This window comes from Pempheris klunzingeri, chromosome 2, assembly GCF_042242105.1.
Source record: "Pempheris klunzingeri isolate RE-2024b chromosome 2, fPemKlu1.hap1, whole genome shotgun sequence".
Classification (NCBI taxonomy): Eukaryota; Metazoa; Chordata; class Actinopteri; order Acropomatiformes; family Pempheridae; genus Pempheris; species Pempheris klunzingeri.
The window spans coordinates 9,769,499-9,791,117 of NC_092013.1; the positions used below are offsets into that span (position 1 = coordinate 9,769,499).

At 43.6% G+C, this 21,619-nt stretch overlaps 2 protein-coding genes across 4 annotated transcripts in view; one reads left to right on the top strand and one right to left on the bottom strand.

Annotated features, from left to right (window-relative positions):
• The window catches only part of LOC139210503 (low-density lipoprotein receptor-related protein 1-like), a 105,009-nt gene extending 88,479 nt beyond the window's left edge, over positions 1-16,530 (top strand). The window contains exons 45-89 of the mRNA XM_070840509.1: positions 489-614; positions 779-907; positions 1,003-1,119; positions 1,221-1,334; positions 1,442-1,591; positions 1,877-1,999; positions 2,096-2,212; positions 2,533-2,661; positions 2,797-2,919; positions 3,041-3,181; positions 3,390-3,577; positions 3,685-3,868; positions 3,947-4,032; positions 4,141-4,260; positions 4,471-4,658; positions 4,923-5,128; positions 5,226-5,414; positions 5,508-5,656; positions 5,751-5,844; positions 5,954-6,070; positions 6,182-6,301; positions 6,866-6,988; positions 7,379-7,504; positions 7,601-7,717; positions 8,433-8,539; positions 8,635-8,767; positions 8,874-8,996; positions 9,105-9,227; positions 9,376-9,516; positions 9,608-9,745; positions 9,866-9,985; positions 10,149-10,414; positions 10,537-10,718; positions 10,856-10,962; positions 11,078-11,197; positions 11,371-11,547; positions 11,652-11,792; positions 11,877-12,050; positions 12,240-12,401; positions 12,673-12,856; positions 12,953-13,060; positions 13,170-13,243; positions 13,353-13,446; positions 14,424-14,568; positions 14,673-16,530. Coding sequence (XP_070696610.1) covers positions 489-614; positions 779-907; positions 1,003-1,119; positions 1,221-1,334; positions 1,442-1,591; positions 1,877-1,999; positions 2,096-2,212; positions 2,533-2,661; positions 2,797-2,919; positions 3,041-3,181; positions 3,390-3,577; positions 3,685-3,868; positions 3,947-4,032; positions 4,141-4,260; positions 4,471-4,658; positions 4,923-5,128; positions 5,226-5,414; positions 5,508-5,656; positions 5,751-5,844; positions 5,954-6,070; positions 6,182-6,301; positions 6,866-6,988; positions 7,379-7,504; positions 7,601-7,717; positions 8,433-8,539; positions 8,635-8,767; positions 8,874-8,996; positions 9,105-9,227; positions 9,376-9,516; positions 9,608-9,745; positions 9,866-9,985; positions 10,149-10,414; positions 10,537-10,718; positions 10,856-10,962; positions 11,078-11,197; positions 11,371-11,547; positions 11,652-11,792; positions 11,877-12,050; positions 12,240-12,401; positions 12,673-12,856; positions 12,953-13,060; positions 13,170-13,243; positions 13,353-13,446; positions 14,424-14,568; positions 14,673-14,813 — 6,236 coding nt within the window. The 3' untranslated portion in view covers positions 14,814-16,530. The remainder of the gene's footprint in view (positions 1-488; positions 615-778; positions 908-1,002; positions 1,120-1,220; positions 1,335-1,441; positions 1,592-1,876; positions 2,000-2,095; positions 2,213-2,532; positions 2,662-2,796; positions 2,920-3,040; positions 3,182-3,389; positions 3,578-3,684; positions 3,869-3,946; positions 4,033-4,140; positions 4,261-4,470; positions 4,659-4,922; positions 5,129-5,225; positions 5,415-5,507; positions 5,657-5,750; positions 5,845-5,953; positions 6,071-6,181; positions 6,302-6,865; positions 6,989-7,378; positions 7,505-7,600; positions 7,718-8,432; positions 8,540-8,634; positions 8,768-8,873; positions 8,997-9,104; positions 9,228-9,375; positions 9,517-9,607; positions 9,746-9,865; positions 9,986-10,148; positions 10,415-10,536; positions 10,719-10,855; positions 10,963-11,077; positions 11,198-11,370; positions 11,548-11,651; positions 11,793-11,876; positions 12,051-12,239; positions 12,402-12,672; positions 12,857-12,952; positions 13,061-13,169; positions 13,244-13,352; positions 13,447-14,423; positions 14,569-14,672) is intronic.
• Positions 16,531-16,661: 131 nt separating this feature from the next.
• On the bottom strand, positions 16,662-20,669 carry LOC139210480 (E3 ubiquitin-protein ligase DTX3L-like). 3 transcript variants are annotated; one of them, XM_070840470.1, is made up of 8 exons: positions 20,637-20,669; positions 20,283-20,331; positions 20,063-20,116; positions 19,100-19,286; positions 18,753-18,916; positions 17,493-18,665; positions 17,182-17,399; positions 16,662-17,085 (listed from the first exon to the last, which is right to left on the bottom strand). In XM_070840470.1, exons 2-8 carry the CDS (start codon positions 20,313-20,315, stop codon positions 17,016-17,018), a joined length of 1,899 nt encoding a protein of 632 aa, XP_070696571.1. In that variant the 5' UTR covers positions 20,316-20,331; positions 20,637-20,669; the 3' UTR covers positions 16,662-17,015. The 3 variants fall into 3 exon arrangements, with proteins under 3 accessions (XP_070696571.1, XP_070696579.1, XP_070696587.1); XM_070840478.1 differs by having other exon boundaries at positions 16,663-17,085; positions 20,641-20,651; XM_070840486.1 differs by lacking the exon at positions 20,063-20,116 and having other exon boundaries at positions 16,663-17,085; positions 20,641-20,651.
• Between the last annotated feature and the right edge of the window lie 950 nt (positions 20,670-21,619).

The following is a 21,619-nucleotide window of genomic DNA, read 5'->3' on the forward strand; positions in this document are numbered from 1 at the left end:
TCAGAGGGTGACAGATGAGTTTGACAATATCAGCTCAATATTACCCACCCACCCCACCCCCCCACCCTCTCCGGTCCATCTTGCTCTCCATCTCCCGTTGTCTGTATCCTTTTAAATGAATGCAGCCCTGCTTGTTTTTTTCCCCCACCATATTCTCAGCCATCTTCTCCCTCTAGTTGCCTCATTCAGTAAACTCCCTCGCGCTCCAATGCCCACAGCAACCATACAAGCTGAGAGCCTGAAGTAATGGCTGCAAATCCCATTTAGATTGAGTCACATTGAATTATGCATTCAGCAGAGGGAGAGCCATTGTCACATTCAGGCAGGCGTATCTTGTCTGCCTGCTGATTTGGATGCACATGGGGGGTGGGTTGTGTTTGCCTGTGTGTCAGGAGGGTTGATCAGAAATTCTTAGCTGAGTCACCCAGGTGTGTGTGTGTGTAGGTTTGTGTGGCTAACCTTCCCTAACTTTCCTCATGTCTGCATAGGTGAGTTCTCTCTGTGTCGTGTCAACAACGGAGGATGTCAGGACCTGTGTTTGCTGACCTCCGAGGGAAGGGTCAACTGCAGTTGCCGTGGCGACAGGAAGCTTTTACAAGACAACACCTGCACAGGTAATACAAGACAGGGAAACCATAAAAACAAGAGTTTGGCTTAAAATCTTGCTGAGATGGCCGTGAGGGTGATGCCTCATAAACATTTAAAAAGAACAATCCGTGCTGCATGACACGGGGAAGGCAGCTCTCCTTAAGTACATTGTTCTGTCTTTGTCTCACAGCTCTCAACACCACATGTAACAACATTGATGAGTTTGAGTGTGGAAATGGAGACTGTATAAACTACACTCTGACTTGTGATGGCATGGCCCACTGCAAGGACAAGTCTGACGAGAAACAGTCCTACTGTGGTGAGTGGAATACTTCTCTCTGTAAATACTGTTTCACTTGTCTCACTTGTTGACATTTGTAATTTGAGTTTGTGTTATTTCCTGTTGGTTCTCAGCCAGCCGTGTGTGTAAGAAGGGCTACAGACGGTGTGTGAATGGCCGCTGCGTGGGGCATAGCTCCTGGTGCAATGGGCAAGACGATTGTGGAGACAATTCTGATGAAGTCTTCTGTAGTAAGTCGAGTCCTCCGATAAAACAAGTGTTTCCCGCCCGCAGTCGTATAATATTTCTAAATTACGTCCTGTCTAAACACTATCTTGATTTTGCTTGTCAGCCACACTGTGTTCAGCCGATCAGTTCCAGTGCAGAGACGGAGGCTGCATCTCCAACTCCAGCAAGTGTAACCAGAAAGTGGACTGTGAGGACGCCAGTGATGAGATGAACTGCAGTAAGTTAAAAGGATCGGATTCAGTCAGAATATCTAAATGTAATTTAACAAAAGCAATCGCTTTCTCCCTGCCCGTGGTTTAAAGCAGTGCTGCTCTCTTTGTTAAGCTGCCACGGACTGTTCCAGTTACTTCCATCTGGGAGTGAAGGGAGTGACATTTCAGAGGTGCGAGTTCACCACACTCTGCTTTGCCCCTTCATGGCAGTGTGATGGAGCCAATGACTGCGGAGACTTCTCAGATGAAAGAAATTGCCCAGGTATTTTTTTCACCCTCTTAAATGCACATATTTTCTGTACGTGCAGTATTCAAGGAAAAAGTGAAATAATTTTTCCACAGATGGATTAGAGCAGAAGGTCCAATGTGGATTATTCCAAGTGGAACAAGAACAATGAATGTTTTCATCCATTTAATTGTGGTTTCGGAGGAAATTCTCCTTAAAAAACAATAATATAGTAATATAAAACTCAATTTTCTAGTTCTCTCTTCCTGTTGGCTTAAGTCTCTCATGTTCTCTTCTTTCACTCTTCTGTCACTCTGCCAGGGAGCGGGAAAACAAAGTGTCCAGTGCCCTTCTTTGCCTGTCCTAGTGGACGTTGTATCCCTATGAGCTGGACTTGTGACAAGGAGAATGACTGTGAGAACGGTGCGGACGAGGCTCACTGTGGTAAGTTTAGACCTAAACAAGCTGGAGGGCAACAGATCTTTCACTTTGTTTTGGCGCCTGTATTTTGCACTTCATACATTCCTTTTGGATCTCTAGATAAATTCTGCTCAGCCTCTCAGTTTGAGTGTGGGAACCATCGCTGCATTCCCAACCGGTGGGTCTGTGACGGAGCCGACGACTGTGGTGACAGCAGTGATGAGGACAGCAAGTGCAGTGAGTGTTGGACACAAATATTTAGTGAATACAAATACACAAGTTAGTACTAACATATACCCCTAAAATATTTTAACAACAGTAGATTCTGTGGAAAAATACAGTACTCTCAAACTTAATATATATTATATACTATAAATAGTTATTAGATATTGTGATGCTGCTTTATTATTATTTTATGCTATTATTATAATAACTTAACAGTTAACCTATTATGCCCCTGAACCATTCCAAACATATAATTATGTGAGTGTTCACAAATACTCAGAGCAAAAAAAGGTGTCAAAATCATCCTCACAACCAACTTCTTTCCATCACAGAGACCAAAACCTGCAGTCCCGAGGCGTTTCAGTGTCCTGGATCACACATGTGTATTCCTCAGCGTTGGAAGTGTGATGGAGACAAAGACTGTCCTGATGGGGCTGATGAGAGTGTCAAAGCTGGCTGTGGTGAGCGCAGGCTGGGGTTAGATTTGGTCAAAAAAAAAAAAAAATATATATATATATTTTGATAAACCCTAGAGGCAAAGAAGGTGTATAAAACATATGTACGTCATTTACTCACCAAATATTTTTGTGTCTCAGTGTTCAACAACACATGCAGCAGCAACGAGTTCATGTGCCAGAACCGACAGTGTATCCCCAAGCACTTTGTGTGTGACCATGACAACGACTGCAGCGACGGCTCAGATGAGTCCCAGGAGTGTGGTGAGTGGAAGCGTGACCTCTTACTCCCGATGGGGTCATTTTAAAAAGCTCTCTCCTCCCCGCTCTTGCTTTTAACAACGAGTACAACTCCCCTTCACCCCGGTGTTGCTTCTCGCTGCAGAATATCCAACATGTGGATCCAATGAGTTCCGCTGTGCCAACGGACGCTGCCTCATCCAGAATTCATGGGAGTGCGATGGAGATTTTGACTGCCATGATCACTCAGACGAAGCCCCCAAGAACCCACGCTGCACTGGCCCAGGTTAGATCCACACACTTTCTTTTTTCTTGTATTTATTTGTCTAATTAGATTGGTAGATTAAATTATAATCAGTGTGATGTAAATGTGCCAGTTTTAGCCACATGTCCAATTCCTGTGGCTCTGAAATAATATCAGCCACATTGGTTGACATTTTCTCTTAATTTGTTTTCATTTCATTTCATTTCATTTCTTTTCTTTCGTGAAACAGAGAAAAAATGCAACGACTCCACGTACGCCTGCAACAATGGAAACTGCGTCAACGAGACATTGCTCTGTGACCATAAGGATGACTGCGGCGATGGCTCTGACGAGCTGAACTGCTTTATTAACGAGTGCCTGAACAGCAAACTGAGTGGCTGTTCCCAACTGTGTGAAGACCTTAAAATTGGCTTCAAGGTAAGTCAACACCATGAATTTCTTGACTTGAGTTCTCCAGTAATGGATGTGTAAAATGCGCAGAGTGAACTGTCGCTTTACCTGCTCTGTACTTTGCCTCCTCACAGTGTAGATGCCACCCTGGTTTCCATCTGAAAGATGATGGGAAGACGTGTGTTGACATAGATGAGTGCACAACCACCTATCCCTGCACGCAGCGTTGCATCAACACACACGGCAGCTTCCACTGTCTGTGTGTGGAGGGTTTCCAGCTTAGCCCTGAAAACCCCACCATATGCAAATCCACCTCTGGTAAGAAATGTGACAAGATTAATGACATTCAGGAAGTCTTGAAGGTAAATCCGCTCACATGTGATGTCTCCCCTGCAGCTGAAGAACCCTTCCTGATCTTTGCCAACCGCTACTACCTGAGAAAGCTCAATTTAGATGGCTCCAACTACACACTGCTCAAACAGGTGAGCCTTGCAGATACGGTCCTTTTGAAGTGTTCGGAAATCCTCCAAACTTATCCTGCATGGGGTTTATCGCTGGTCCAGACTAATGCAGCTCCTGTGCTTTGACAGGGCTTGAACAACGCTGTGGCTCTGGACTTTGACTATCGCCAGCAGATGATTTATTGGACAGATGTGACCACCCAAGGAAGCATGATCCGACGTATGCACATCAACGGCAGCGATGTTCAGGTCAGTGTAGCACCATCTTGTCTACGGATTATAGCAGACAGTGAAATGTGCTGATAGTAATAATCTTGGTCTTAACATTAAACTGGCATTTAAAATGATTTAGTATCATTTGTATGTGTGTATGAGCAGTTAAACTCCAGGAAAAAATAATTAACTTCCACGTTGTGAAGTACAGATTCAGAAACCATACGCTGCTTGCTCATTTGTTAGGTCCTTCATCGCACATCACTCAGCAACCCAGACGGGCTGGCAGTCGACTGGGTGGGAGGAAACCTGTACTGGTGTGATAAGGGACGGGACACTATCGAGGTGTCAAAGTTGAATGGAGCGTACCGGACAGTTCTGGTCAACAACGGCCTGAGGGAGCCACGCGCTGTGGCTGTGGACGTACGCTATGGGTAAGAGTGACTCTACACGAGTTTGAAGAAGTTTCTGGGTCAGAAAAGCAGAAGTAAAGTTTGTTTTTGATTCTTTTTGGATTCCAGATGGATGCATCATGTACACGCTAACTTAAACTCCCCATTTGTAGGGATGTAAATCAGACTAACTTTTTAATGCTGTACTTTTTGTGATTTTGCAATGTGTTTGAAAGTCATTGTTTCAGTTAACAACCACATTTGTCATGACCATTAGTCCTAACTAATACATCACGTCCCTCACAGGTACTTATACTGGTCAGACTGGGGTGACAGCCCACACATAGGGAGGATTGGGATGGATGGCGGCAACAGGAGTGTGATAGTGCAGGATAAGATCACCTGGCCCAACGGCCTGACGCTGGACTTTGTCAATGACCGCATCTACTGGGCTGATGCTCGAGAGGACTACATCGCATTTGCCAGCCTGGATGGATCCAGCAGACACACAAGTAACACACATAAATGAGAAATCAAATTGAGTTGTCTTTGTGGACTTTTCTATTAGTTTTTACTAACTTATATGTCTTTGTGCTTGTCCCCCTGTAGTCCTGGTTCAGGATATCCCTCACATCTTTGCAATGACTCTGTTTGAGGAGTACATCTACTGGACAGACTGGGAGACAAAGTCTATTAACAGAGCTCATAAAACACTGGGAATCAACAAGACCGTGCTGATCAGCACCTTACACAGACCGATGGACATCCACATCTACCACCCATACCGCCAGCCTGAAGGTAGAAAACCCAGTCGCCTGTCATTCACAGCCACATGTAAATCTTCATCTATGTTCCCCTAATTCTATGTTTTTATAAACCCTTGCTCTGCAGTGGCTGACCACCCGTGTCAAGTCAACAATGGAGGCTGCAGTAACCTATGTCTGCTCTCACCTGGAGGAGGCTATAAGTGTGCCTGCCCCAATAACTTTTATCTAGCAGCCGATGGCAAACAGTGCTTGTCCAACTGCACTGCAAGTCAGGTGAGCAAGCTTGAAGCTATCGTTTCAGACATTTGCCTACATTAACACACAATTAATTCAAAAGAATGCATGAACTTCTCTTTTGTCTCCTCAGTTTGTCTGCAAAAATGACAAGTGCATTCCATTTTGGTGGAAGTGTGACACTGAAGACGACTGTGGGGATCGCTCAGATGAGCCTGCAGACTGCCGTGAGTGATCATTACAGCCTGACTGCAATATGTCATAATGATATATCATTGCAGTGGTATTCAGTTTTGTTTTATCTGGTTAATAATGTGCTGTGTTTTGTTTCTGTAGCTGAGTTTAAGTGCAGACCTGGCCAGTTCCAGTGTGGCACAGGCATCTGCACCAACCCGGCCTACATCTGTGATGGAGACAACGACTGCCAAGACAACTCTGATGAGGCCAATTGCGGTACACACACTTACACATACTTACAGAATTTATATCCTTTTCTTAGGCACACCTACAGTATAATAACCTATATCTTCTGTTACCCGCTGATTGTTGTCTTCCTGTTTCCAGACATCCACGTGTGCCTGCCAAGTCAGTTTAAATGTACCCACCCAAGTCGCTGCATCCCTGGCATCTTCCGTTGCAATGGGCAGGATAACTGTGGAGAGGGAGAGGATGAGAAAGACTGTCGTGAGTCTAATTGCCCTTCTAGTTCCCTTGGGCCCTCTGTCATTTTTCAGTTTTTGTGCTGCTAGTGGCAGTGCCTGAGGGTGGCGATGGCAATCTTGGCTGGTATGCTGTCTCTCTGTTGCTTTCATCGTCACTTTGATCCAAAGACAGATATCTCATACAACTTGAAACATGGCTAAATTTCATCCCCACCTGATGAACCTGCTGTGACCCCTCTAACGCCACTTGTACATACTGTATCTCAAAATCTAATGAGCAGAAAGGAAATTGCTGAACACTTTCACACCCCCCAGAGGATCTCTGACCTTTCCTTTAGCAAAGCCCTTAGGCCAAATGATGTTGCATAATGTAATTGCCATGACATTTGCTGAGCACATTCAACCTCCACAGAGGGAAATTACATGAATTGTTCTTTCGTGTCATTCTGAGGTCAAAATTTACATTTTAGCACCTTTAACTGCAAGACTATAAGAATAGCAAAAGCACTTTAGTCATTTTAATTTGTGGGATTTCTGACTGGATAGCAATTCTCCTGTATTTAGTGTCTGTCTGTATCTTGTACAGCGGAAGTGACATGTGCCCCCAACCAGTTCCAGTGTGCCATCACCAAGCGCTGTATCCCACGGGTGTGGGTGTGTGACAGGGACAACGACTGTGTGGATGGATCTGATGAGCCTGCCAACTGCAGTAAGACACAGCTCATTTTTATTGAACAAAACAGCACTTCTGCCGATGAAATAAACGTCCTTTACAGCATGAACATGGATCTCTAACAAGACTGATCGAACTGAATGGAGGATGTGGACGTTGGTAATAGATAAAAAATAAACTTGGAGACTAAAGGAAAATTATACAGCCAGAGCAGAACTGACTACAGTCCTTTTTCACTTCTGCCTCAGCTGTTCATCACTTAGCTGGTCATTATTGAAGCTGTTTGAAACTCAAACTGGAGCAGTTAAGTTTACAGCATGAATAATTACACCGTTATCTGATAATTCTGAAAGAGTGAAGATACCTTTGTCCCCGTATCTTGTATCAACTTGTCTGGTCTAATCCATTAAATCCTCTCAATTGCAGCTCAAATGACATGTGGTGTGGACGAGTTCCGCTGTAAGGACTCGGGACGTTGCATCCCAGCGCGCTGGAAGTGTGACGGAGAGGATGACTGCGGAGATGCTTCAGATGAACCCAAGGAAGAGTGTGGTAAGGACTGGGTGGTAGATGGACTGTAAAGGAAAGGAAGTTAGTAATAAGGTCACAAGTGCACTTATGTCTGACTTATGTCTTTTTGGTGCTCAGATGAGCGGACATGCGAGCCATACCAGTTCCGCTGTAAGAACAACCGCTGTGTGCCTGGCCGCTGGCAATGTGACTACGACAATGACTGTGGGGACAACTCTGATGAAGATAAGTGTGGTAGGTTCCCTGTGTTTTTCTTACTTTAGTGTAGGGAGCTGCTGCTCACACAGCCACGACCACAGCTCACTGTCTGTATGAAAGCAATGCTTTATAATATGAAATAAGCTCTACTGTAAGCAGACTCTTCAGATGCAGCAGGTTATGGTGGTAAGCAGTGTATCACCTTTCACTGTGTCTTTGTCTGTTACAGTTACTCGAATACGCGCATGGTTGAGACATTGATTTTCTTTTCGTGTTACTTAGTTCTGTTGCCATTTGCACATCTCACATCATCTCATGTCTATTTTGCATTTCACACTGGCCCGTTGATGTGAGCCAGAGGTAGGTGTTTTCACAGTTTCAGCTCAACCATCCACAACCTCAGCAACCTAGTCCTCTGTGTGCCCCCAGCTTGTCTTTTGCTCTGCGAGCCTTTTCCTTCCTTTTTAATCCCTCTAGCTCCTCGGCTACATACCGTACAGAATGTTGTACCATCCCCACCTCTGTGCCCCATGAGTCAATCCTGTGATATGAGTTATCAGACTTATTTTACCCATGTACGCCTGGCTCCCAACAGGCTCCCACCCTATGTTCTTTTTGCAGTCTGCTCTATTCCCACTTTTCTCTTCTCTTTTCCTTTCCCTTACGCCTCTCCTTGCTCCTTGCCTCTACTCTCTGTTCCTGCTCAATTATCTTGTCTCACCCCTCTAAGCTGTCTTCTCTCTGTCCTCAGTGCCTCGTCAGTGTTCGGAGAGCGAGTTTTCCTGCACAAATGGCCGTTGCATCGCCGGGCGCTGGAAGTGCGACGGGGACCACGACTGTGCTGATGGCTCAGATGAGGTATCGCGCCACCGTTTCCTTCCTGGTTAACATTCTGCTTTGAAATGTGCCACATCGGAGCCACTGAATGAAAACAACCCTCTGTTTTGGTCTAGAATGGCTGTGATGTGAAATGTGACAGTGATCAGTTCCAGTGCAAAAATGGCCATTGCATCCCCATCCGCTGGCGCTGTGATGCTGATGCTGACTGCATGGACGGCAGTGATGAGGAGAAATGCGACAGTGGCGGTAAGAAACACGCATATAGTCAAGCGTACAATGCTGATGACATGGTTGCATTTAGCAGCTGATGTTATTTATGGTTCATTCCTCTTCTCTCACCGTCTTGTCCCAGTGGGTAGACACTGCCCCCTGGATGAGTTTCAGTGCAACAACACTCTTTGTAAACCCCTGGGCTGGAAGTGTGATGGAGAGGATGACTGTGGCGACAACTCAGACGAAAATCCCGAGGAGTGTGGTAAGAATCACTGCCTTCCACATGTCCACAATATCCCTGAGGACCATTTGACACTATGCTTGAATATGTTTTTTTTTTTTAATGTTTCTCTCCTTCTGTCCCTTACAGTTAAATTCCAGTGCCCACCCATGAGGCAGTTTCGCTGTCATAATGATCGTGTCTGTCTGCACTTATCAAAACGCTGTGATGGTGTCAACAACTGTGGGGACAACAGCGACGAAGTCAACTGCCGTGCGTTTGAGTTTGAAATTTTTTAATAGACTTGTTCACTGGAAACTCTCAGTAACAACTTAAGAATGCATTATTTTTATTGCAATGTGGTCTGACTCTGAATCTGTGGTTGGGTAATGACCTTTCTTTGACCCCTATACTTCTCCAGAACTGCCTCCTCCGACACCAATATGTCAAAAGGATGAATTCCAGTGCTCCAGTGGCCGTTGCATCAGCTCTGTCCTGCGCTGCAACTACTTCAACGACTGCGAGGACTATGGCTCTGATGAAATCCGATGCAATAAGAATGGTGTGTTGTGTCTCAGTGTAATTGTCGCAACGACAGTCCACGCCGCTGGGTTGTCAGTGTGAATGCATGCCGCCTGTTTCTGTGCTTGCAGACACGGTGCTGAACAACTGTCGCAGTAACAGGACGGTGTGCGGCGATGGAGATGAAGCTCACTGTGTGGTGAACGGCACCGATTCATTTTGCTCCTGCAAACCAGGCTTCCAGTCCAGCGGGCATAACAGATGTGAAGGTAGTTTCCTCTGCCCTTGCTCCATTTTGCACGTGTCATCTTATGTTGTGGTTACAATGTGCTCTTGAGAACTTCAAACTGTGTGTAATGAGTACCATGTGGACTTTTGGTGTTTGACAGATAAGAACGAGTGTAAGCTGTTTGGAGTGTGTTCCCACATTTGCAACAACACTAAGGGTTCCCACAAGTGCAGCTGCCACAAGTACTTCACCAGAATCAATGACACCTGCAAGGCTGATGGTGAGTACTTCCACCATGGGTGACTCAAGCTTATTTGTCTATGTATTTACTCTGTGTACGCTGAATTTTGATTACCTGCCTTAAATTCTTCACCTCTCTGCTCTACTAAATTGTTCTGTTTGCCCATTTCCTGGCCTAACGTCATTTCCTGTGCACTCCCCAGCTCCAAGACAAGTGCTCTACATCGCTGACGACAGTGAGATCCGCAGCCTGGACCCTTCTATGCCAAACTGGCGCTATGAACAGATCTTCCAGGGTGATGCCAACGTGCGCATTGATGCCATGGACCTGCATGTCAAGACGAACCGCATTTACTGGACAAACTGGCACACGGGGCGCATTTCCTCTTATGATTTGCCTTCTTCCTCCTCCTCCCCCAATAGCAACCGTAACCGACGCCAAAGTGACTCGAGGGTTACAAACGTGGAGGTAAGCGTGTGTATGCTGCATGTGCTTGTTCTTATGCGTTCATATGATTTAAACATAGCCAGGAAAAGCACTTGTGTCCAGGTTGCAGGGTCTTAGTGCTGTTTCTCTGTCTTTGTGCTCAGATTCCTGATCTGAAGATGCCCCGTGGCATTGCTGTGGACTGGGTGGCAGGGAACTTGTACTGGACTGACTCTGGTAGAGACGTCATCGAAGTGGCCCAGATAAGTGGAGGACGCCACCGCAAAACTCTCATCTCCGGCATGATCGATGAGCCTTATGCCATTGTAGTGGACCCCCAGAGAGGGTGAGCGGGTCTTGGGGGTCTTTAGGGTTGGTGACAAAGGAAAAATTAGCTGCATGTAGAAAATCACAGCAATGCAAATGGAGATTTAATTGCAGTAACAGCAGTGATAAATGGAGCTTTTACATTTCCTTTATCAGAAAAATGTACTGGGCAGATTGGGGGAACCACCCCAAGATTGAAACGGCTGCTATGGACGGAACCATGAGAGAGATGCTGGTGGAGGAAAACATCCAGTGGCCAACTGGTAAAACATGCGCACACACAAACACAAATACTTCTCTTTGATCATCTGTTCTATCCAAAGTGTAAGTTTTTAATCTTTCAAACATTTTCTAATACTCTTCTATGTCTCCGTGTAGGTCTAGCGGTGGACTACTTCAATGAGCGGCTGTACTGGGCCGATGCTAAACTCTCCTTGATCTGCAGCGTGAGGCTGAATGGCAGCGATGCAGTTGTGGCTGTGAACAGCATTAAGAACAGTTGAGTGGCGAGTACTCACAATGACACGGCTTGTGTTTCAATCCGTAGCGATGCCGTGTCATATAAGTCATGACTTTATGTGGGTGTGGCAATTCAAAAATGTGTATTCTAGCATGGATGTATAAAGTCTGTGAAGCTTCTATAACGCATGGTCTTTGTCTCTACAACACAGAGCTCCATCACCCCTTCAGCATCGATGTCTTTGAGGACTACGTCTATGGCGTCACCTACACCAACAACTACGTTTTCCGAGTGAATAAGTTTGGCAAAGGCCCCATTGAGAACCTGACAACTGGAATGAACCACGCCACAGATTTAGTTTTGTACCACCGCTACAAGCAACCTGAGAGTGAGTAGAAAACAGACCACACAAAGGCCATGAAGTAGAGACAACGAAAGCATGTATTTATTTTTCCTCATTTTTAACACTGGTTCTTTCTCTGTCTTTGTCAGTGACTAATCCCTGCGACAGGAAGAAATGCGAATGGCTGTGTCTCCTGAGCCCCAGTGGACCAGTCTGCACCTGTCCCAATGGACGCACGCTGGACAACGGCACATGTGTGGAGCTGCCCACTCCCACATTGTCTCCCATCTGTGAGTAAACACACACTACCACACACGGCACAGACACTGGCACCCAAATCTGTCTGTATGACTAAAAAGCATCATCATCTACAGCTCCTCCCAGTGGTCCCTGCTTGGTCCAGTGTATGAACGGTGGCAGTTGTTTCCTGAATGCCCACAAGCAGCCCAAGTGTCGCTGCCAGCCTAATTATGGAGGAGATCGATGTGAGATTGATCAGTGCAGGGACTACTGCAAGAATGGAGGCACATGCACACCCTCCCACACAGGTAAGATGTGGACATTGCAAGCTGTGTTGGCCATTTGTTTTATCTGTCTTCAGCTAGCACAGTAAAAAACGGCTTTGTAGACCACCTTTATGTTTCTGTTGGCCCAGTAGTATTACACATCCTTCCTCCCCCATCATCCCTGGTTAGTCTTCCATCTATTAATCCTTTCATGTGTTTGTCCTTCCACAGGCTCCCCTACCTGTCGATGCCTGACAGGCTTTACAGGGCCGAACTGTAACCTGCACACCTGTAAGGATTACTGCAAAAATGGAGGCAACTGCACAGTCAGTGCAGGAAACCAGCCAACCTGCCGCTGCCCCACTGACTTCCTGGGTGACCAGTGCCAGTACAGTGAGTGTTCCTATTAACTAGCCGGGGTTTAGGTTTTTTATAATGTTCAAATACTTCTGCTGTCAAAAATGGCAATAAAGTGAGAATTGCAATTGGAGTACTTGTAATAGATGAGATAAATGTGGTTGGTAAGCTGTGTGTGTGTGTGTGTGTGTGTGTGTGTGTGTGTGTGTGTGTGTGTGTGTGTGTGTGTGTGTGTGTGTGTGTGTGTGTGTGTGTGTGTGTGTGTGTGTGTGTGTGTGTGTGTGTGTGTGTGTGTGTGTGTGAGCAGGAAGCTGTGAAGGCCACTGTCTGAACAGGGGTACATGTCTAGAGAGTGAAAATGGCTCCAAACTGTGCCGCTGTCTGCCTCAGTTCACTGGCAGCACATGTGAGATTGACAAATGTCACTACTGTCGTGACGGCGAGTGTATACCCAGCAGCAGTTTCCCATCTACAGTGGACTTCACCTGTCGGTAAGAGCGCATACAGACACATCATTTACTTAACACGAATAAACGTACGCTTGCAAGATGCGCTTCAATGCTCACATTTTTTTCGGTCTTCTATAGCTGCACAAATGGAAGAGTCCAGCCCAGCTGTTACACATGTGATACAAATGAGTATTGTGCAAATGGCCAGTGCTCTATAAACCCCATCTCCCGCCTTCCAGAGTGCAGGTGAGAAGCAGTGTTTTCCTCTAAAATTGTCTAAATATCTCCAATGTATTATTGCTACATGCATATATCTATTTCCCCTCTGCTTGTGTCTGTGTTTATATGTGTGTAGATGTTCACCTGGCTGGGAAGGTCATCGCTGTGAGTCTGTGGCCAACAGTGAAGGTTCCTCAGGCTCAGCCGGACGTAAGTCGACACTTCTACCTCGACATCAGCAATAGAAGCTCTTTGGATTGTGCATGATTGAGGATTCTCCGTGCACCACTCTTATGTTTGTGTGTGTTTGTGTGTATAGGCACAGCCTCCATAGTGATCCCTGTGCTGCTATTGTTGCTGCTGATTCTTCTGGCTGCAGGAGCCTTGTTCTGGTATAGAAGAAGGATGAGAGGGTGAGTAAAAGTAACACATTTGAAACAAGACAGACAGTGGAGTCCTCTTTTTGCCTTTGTATTCCCTCTTTCTTTCTCTTTCTCCTCCTCCTTTACCTTTCTTCCGTCTTCACTTTTCCTCTCCTGTCTGTAATGGCATCTCTTCTGCTCCTCAGGTCTAGCCGGCCCGGCAAAACCGGCTCCAGACGCTTGCGGTAACGGTTGCCAGGGTTACGCTTTCCTTCCATACCCTCATTCAATTCTGCATCCTGATGCTCTCTCTTTCTCTGTCTTTCCCTTACCCATAAGTCTTGGTTGCTGTGCAGTGTTTGGTCCTGTGGTGAATGTCGCGCCATTTTCTCAGATGTTCATGGGAGCTGTAGCTCATCCTGCTCCTACAGTATCTCCCCTGTTTAATTGTCCTCTTCAGAGCAGCTCCCGGGCAGATCTATTGAAAAGATGCATTGAATAGATCTGTCTATGCACTGGCCAGTGCTGTAGATCTGTCATACTGTTGTCCATCATATTGTGCCATATTGTACTTTTTGTACTGTGCTGTGGTTTGTATTGTGGTAGTGTCTCTCATACTGAGAGATGGACAGTGTGACAGCATTCTTCCAAGCTCAGACTGGAAAATGCAGCGTAAAAAAAATCCAGCATTTACTTAGAGGTAGATACCATAATTGAGATGCAGATATTCGTAGCATATTTTAGAGGGTCAATTGTGGATTTATCATGATCTTAAAGGGATAGTCTGGACATTGCCAGTCCTGCATCAAGGTCCGCTGTGTCTGGATCTGTCGTGGGCTACATGAATGCTGGGTTTGTGTTGGTGCCTGTGCTGTGGCTTAGTTCCCTCAGCCTGGATGGCGGTGAGAGTCATGTGATGCCTCTTCCCTCCCTTCATAATGTGGCTGCGTCCCTGCTTGCACTGTTTAGGCTGCTATAACCTTGTGTAAGACACAAAGGTAAGACTGTGCCCTTACTATTTTGTATAGGGCTAAGGGCTTCCAGCACCAAAGGATGACCAATGGGGCCATGAATGTTGAGATTGGAAACCCTGCCTACAAGATCTACGAGGGCGAGCCTGATGACGACGCCGGGGAGCTGCTGGATGCAGACTTCACATTGGACCCAGACAAGGTAGAGAAAAATGCCAGCTATGCATATTGTTGTAGCCTCTGCACTACTGTTTATGAATATAATCTAATGGATGTATCTAATTGATAATTTTTGATCCTTTGCAGCCCACCAACTTCACAAACCCAGTATACGCGACTCTGTACATGGGAGCTCACAACAGCCGCAACTCTCTGGCCAGCACAGATGAGAAGAAGGAGTTGCTATCACGTGGAGATGAGGAGCCCCTTGTGGATCCCCTCGCATAGACTGTCCATTGGCCTGGATCACGCTATTCCAAACACACCCCTCTTCTTGCCTTTTAAAGAAAAAAGAAACAAAAAAAAAAATCGATAAAAAGTGTGAGAGAAAATTGATAAAAAGTGTGAACACTGTATAAAATGTACAAAAATGAAGGACTACTTTTGTATGTGATTGCAGTATTATATTTTGTTCTTTTGAGATTCCTCTGGTCAAAAATGAATAACATTTTCTATGAGAGAGATTTTTAATTTACACTTTGTCCCTTACCCTTTACCTAAATAGCCACTACCTCTGTGCAAAATGAAATGGAAACAAGAAAATCAGAAGAAAAGATGCTATCATTGGAGCAATTTTAATTTTTTATTTTTGTATGAATTGTATAGAAAAGAAAAAAACATTGTTCCATTTCACCAGTGCCAACTGTTTGTTGTTTGTGTAGACTTTGAGCGGGAAAGGCAAAACTCAAAGTTTTCTAAATCGGTACATATGTTGTCTTGCTGGGTTTCTTGGGATTGTGTGAGACAGATTTGTGATAGCACCGTTTGTGTATAGCACATGTAAAACGTCAATACCAGATGGCAACTACAGTATTTCCACGTAATTTTTTCTCAGAGAACAATGTTCATGAAATGATTGTGTTGTCTTCCTTGCACAGAATTAATATTTTACGGTATGGCGTGTACTGTAGGCTTACCGTAAGATGTAAAACAGGTATGTTTGTTTTTAATCACATTGTGTGACAGTTAGGAGCTCATGTGTTGCTGATGTGAGAGGATGAGAGGCGTTTTAGTGTGTGACTATGGAGTGGGAGAGTGAGGAAGTTGGTCATGGGTTAAACATTCCAGGCAGACTGGTGGGTGGATTACAGATGTGAGGAGATGGTATTGGTGAATGCCTTCATGGGTGGGCAGTGGGGTGGGCGGGCCATAGCAGATGCAAGACTTTGATGGACAGTGTCATGTCTGTGCCATTTAGTTGTCTGTTACAAGGGTCTCTCCAGAAGGAAAGGGAGGCTGCAATCATGGTTAAAATAGAAGGAAAAAAAAATGATTGAGATGATGGGTCTTTTGCTTGTCTTTTATTTCTCCAGTCCATTTTTTTTGTAAAGACCAGATAACATCCATCTGGCTTTGTGAGTAGATTTAACTTTCTAACTTTAGATGATCGAAGTCTGTACGTTCACAGTTTTGTAATGACTCAGTCTTAAGTGCATTATGTTCATTTGGTCCTTAGCATTTCTCTGCTCTTCTTGAGCTCTTTCTAATCTCTCACTCTCCTCTGTGCCCTGCTGCTGCTAATGCTACCATTCTGGTTGCTCTGACACGTCCTTACGCTCAGCCTCTGTCCCAAAATGCTGCTTCTGTCAGAAATGTGTCAGCCATATCTTAATGCATGTGAAAAGTAACACCAATCTTTAATGTAACTACAATAACAAGTTTTTATTTTGCTTACCTGTCGGCAAGTGTTATTTTATGCTGTATGTTTTGTCTTTGAGAGAGAAGTACAATCATTTTACCTTAAGAACATTTTTGCAAAATCATACATGCATTTTCAGAATTGTTTTTTGATTAGTCCTTGTTTTTTTTTAATGAAAAATGACACATAGCTTTTATAGTACACGATGCATGGAGGCTCAGACTTTCTTCTGGAAAGAGAATAATGTTTAATTTTTGCTGGAGTACTTTACAAACTAAATAACAGATATTGTTATAAATAAAATTTTAAAAATTGTACAGAAAACAAGTCAACGTGTTTTTGTGGGTTTTTTTTTTTTTTCACGTCCTGATAAAATGCAGAATACAATGATGAGTCGATGTGGATTGGTTTAATCATTTATTAGGCAAATGGCAAATGCAGGTATGGTAGATGCAAAATAGGGTTGCATTTATGTATAATACACTTATTCTGTTATTAAAAAATGTTTAGAAAAAAATATGAATCAAATTGAAGAAACCCTTCATCAAACACAGTTATGCTTAATAGGTGAAGATAACAGATTTTTGCTAAATCATACATTCTGAAACTGTCAATGGCGTGTAGTGCACCTCAAAGCAATCCTTAATGATAATAGAAAAACTATAGAAAAGAGGAGAAAGAGCAACAATTTGATAGTATGTGCATTGCAATACTTACTTATTTTAAATAATCATCTTGATTTTTTTTTTTGTGTGTGTGTGTGTAAAAACAACTCTCAGGCATCCAAGTCTTCACTTGATGCCTTTATCCTTCAGCTCCTCCTTGACTCTGCTCAGGTAATATGCGTCAGGATACCCAAAACTGTGGACCCAGAGTATGTACAAGGGCTAATATCAATATTAAGAAAAGAATATATTTTAAAAAGAAGAGAAGAAAAAGGAGATTTGGCTTCTTTACCACTGTGGTCCTCCTGTCATGGAGGTCTTGTGGTGAATGTCGTTCCAGGTCACCTGGTTCTCCATCCCAGTTGTTCTGGAAGTGCCAACGGTGAAAATGAGTTTCTGATCAAACGCTTTCTTCAACAGACGCAGCACTTCTCTGCCCTCTGTGTTGTCTGGCAGATATGCTGATCTGCTTATACCGGTAAAGTATTTTCCAGGATTTGGATGCTTTTTCTGCAAAAGGGAAAATTAGACATTAATGACAACCGTGTTAGAAATTAACAAAAGTGATATGATGTCTCCAAATATATAATCTAAGGAAATTACCGTCTGAATTCCACTTGGAATATTATAGGAGATGGATATAGTCTTGCAGTCGGGGAATCCAGGGAGGGATGAGGAATATGAACTCCATGACATACTTCCATCTGGCTGGTCTCCCTCTACCGTACCAAAGACATCTTTGCATACAGGACAAATGGGTCCCATGCTTTTCTTTGACTGTGCCAGGCATTCCTCACAAAATTCATGTTTACACTTGAGCTGTTTCTTATTTGTGAAAGTGTCCATGCATATAGGGCACATTTCGTCTTTACTGTCTCCTGCTGTTGCTCCCTTTCCTGTGGGCGCTTCAGTGTTGCGCGTGCTGTATCCCGACTGTCCAGTCAGCACAGGTCCACCGAAGGCCCCTTCTGACTGGCTCACACTGAACGCAGTGGCATCGCGGTGTTGAGTGAGCCTCACTGGTGTTGTTGCAACTTTCTGGTACAGATGAAGAAGAGCTCTGACAGCGTGGCTCTCCATTGATGCTTTTCCTGCTGTTTTTTTGTAGCAAGCTTTGACTTTGACTTTGTCTTGACTGATGGCTGATGCTGTAAAGTCCACACCAAACTTAGCTTTGATCCTAGCTACTTGCTCATCGTAGGAAGTATTCATCAATACCCACTGGCTCTCCTCCATGGTCAGTCCAGCATTGACAAGAGGGTCATTAATGCTCAGACCAATGGTCAGTGATGTTTCTTGAGGCGCCCAGCTAGACTCTCCAACAAAAGTGGTGTTTGTTATATTTAAGGACTTCTTGATAGCATTTTGAACCTGTCTTGGCCCACATACGGTAATTTCTTCGGGGGATAGATTAAGCAAAATCTTGTTCTCCTTTCTTTGGAGGATTTTTAGTGTGTCATTCAAGTTTTCTGGATCTATGTGCTTCAGAGGAATAACTGAACCTTCGGAGTCACCCAAGCACCTCTGGACAAGGTGTGTGAAGTCAGAGAGAGCTTTTTCTGGAGAGCTTGACTGTTTCTGGCTTGCTTCAAACGTCACCTTTACATTACCCATGATTTTAACTCCATGTTCTTTCTCTATACGTTGAATTTCCTCCCTGTAGATGTGGTTCACATACCAGAAATGGCCAACGGCGAGAGTACAAGTCTCCTCCTCTGCTGAAGAAACTGCAGCTGAACTGCTGAAACTACTTTGTTTCACCAGTTGCGCTTGCTCCTGGATAGAAATATAATACATTAATTTAGTAAAAAGCAATATTTTTCAATGTAATTAATTCCTACCGAGTTACTACACAGTACATACATCTCGCGGCTCTGGCGCAGTTGAAGGCAGAAGGATCATTGACAGATCTTCTGGCGTCTCTGCTTCCAGCTCTTGCTGTGTCAGAGTAACGGACTTGATTTTGAGTTTTCTCCCATCTTTCCCCTTCAGTGTTTCTCCACTCAGTTTCTGAAGTTCATTCACGGCTTAAAAAGAACATAAATATAACATAAGAACATAAATTTGCTTCCAAAAGAAATAGAAGAGCAACAAACACCTACTGTAAAACCAATATCAATACAGGACGCTGCATAAAAACTATTAGAGAGGTAGAAGAAGTGTGATTTGATTTTTAGTTCTAATTTCAAAAATTTAAAGTCATACTGCACCTGGAGTGGGTTCAATCCTTATCAAAGCTCTCCCATCTTTTAGGACTTTCAAAACCATGCAGTCTGTATGAACTTTGCTTTTGTTGGCCCAAGTCTGAAGAACCTTCTCCAGTTCTACTTTACATTTCTGTGGTGGAGTTTCCACTGACCACTCGAATGAGAGAGTGAGATGAATTTCATCTTTGTTCTGTGATAAAGTCATAAGAGCGAAAAAACATGTCACAGTTAAAGCCACAGTATTATTTAGCAAGAAATCATCCAAATCATTCAGTTTAAAGGTCTGTGTATTAGCCAGTGGCCACAAAATCTGAAATCAAACTAGGCCACTGGGTATGTGGTGTACACAGGCGAAATATATCCATTGACCACTCGTGTTTTTTCCTCAAGGACAAGCAAGCAGACAAAAGCCAGGCCCACTCAGGTATTCCTGCCGACCCAACAATTAGACATCAGGGGCCCACAATGTTACCCAACTCACAAAGAAAACAAAAGAGCAGTTACACGAAACCAAATATGACAAACAAGAAAATAATTAAAGTAAACAAATAACTACCAAAAGAAAATGCTATCAAAATCTAATCTAAATAAAGCAAGCATTGAATAATCAAACAGACAATACTACTTATTGTAAGTAAAACAACAACTAAATACTATCAACAAATAGTTCCTTCAGTTTGTTTCTGAAAACAACTTTTAGTAGAGCATTTTCGAATTGTGAGTGTTAAGTTAGTTCCTTAATTATGATTTTAAGACTTGTGACGTCAATTGCATACTTTCACTTACACACACACTTGTTCTGGATTTTTTTTTTTTTTTTTTTTTGCAGCTGTGGTGTCTAAAAACTGCTCATGTCTGAGAAATGAGAAACAAATCACTGTTTTCTCAGTCCATGGCAGTTTTTAAAGATAAAAGACGAACGATTAATGAACACACACACACACACACACTCAGACAAATATCTACCTCAGTAAGTTTATTGTGAGAAGTTGAAGGCTGCACAGCTCCATTCTCAGTGCACTATACCAACCACAAAGGACAGCATAAATAGGACATTTAAGTACTAGAGAAAAATGTTGCAGTTTTAAACACAACAACAAAAATAATTTTTACACAATGAAGAGTACTTCAGCGGCTGTCTGCCAAGGCGTAACTCCAGATTACAGACTTGGCTTGAACTACTCACGTCCATGGGCTCCTCTGGTTCACAGCCTGCCATTTCAACAGTCTTCTTCCTTAAAAACACAACAAACACGACAGCAGTTCAACCACAAATTCTTAATTTGGTGTATTTCCACACAAACCGCACCCAGAAATGACAACAAAGATAATGGCAAGTGTCGACATGATCTTAAAAACGAATGCTAACTCCACTTTCGGTTACGACAGGCTGAAGCACGCGTTAACAGACAATAAGTTTGCCTTTATTTTGTCTTATTTCCTGCATTTTTAACATAACATTGTGCCTCGAGCTTTTTGTCCACTGCTGTAACCAAGAAAAACCGCAGAAAACATGAACTTATGTCGTATTTTTCCTCACCTACCTCTGCTCTGTTTGTCACCGCCGCTTCCTGAAAAATGAAAACGAAAGTGTCGAAGCTCCGCGAGACGAGTGACGTCACAGCGAAAGGCTCGACTTTCCACCGTCGATCAGAGCAGCTATCGATCAGGCATAAATCAGCCATCGATCAGATATCAATCAGCTATCGATCAGGCATAAATCAGCCATCGATCAGCCCTAGGTCAGGCATCAGTTACTGATCAATCAGCCACCAATCAATCAATTCTTTATTAACTTTAGTGCAGTTTGGAGCTTATGCTGCTTTACCTGTCAAAGGGGACATACTGTACTTTTTAAACTTTCACTGTTGTCTTGTGGAGTTTGTGAAGTTTAGTTCATGTGTTTTCTGTTACTTCCTGTTTTATTGTGGCGGTCACCTTCTCCCTCTCCTTTCAGGCCCTTTGAATTCCTGCCCTTGTGAGTTTCCCCTCCTGTGACCCTCTGCCCCACCTGAGCTCCCCTCCCTGGTGTGTGTATATTGTCTGTGTTTTCTGTCTTGTGCCCTTGTGTCGAGCATTTCAGCATCACAGTCAGTGTTAGAATTAGAGTTTTTGAGTCTAGTCAGGTTAGTATTTGTCATAAGTACTTTTGATTGTGTCTGTTTGTTGGTGCCTTGTCTTAATAAACTGCACCTCCTTTACCATCTGTTTGCCTCCTGTCGAGCATTTGAGTCCATCTTCTTGGGGGTGCGAGCTGTAGTTAATAGTTACTTTACAGATTCATTTAATTAATACAAAATATTGAAAAATAATGTATTATCTGATTATTATAGATGAAGTTAGCCAGCAGTATATATAGTAAGAATCAGCTCCAACTTTACCACTAACATTTAAGTGATGTTCACATACACACATTGCTGACTATGCAAAAAAGAAAACATTTCACCTTTTCACATATATATCAATAAATCTCAATATCTCTCTCTCTAGATATATATAATACGTTTAAGAAAATCCTGAATA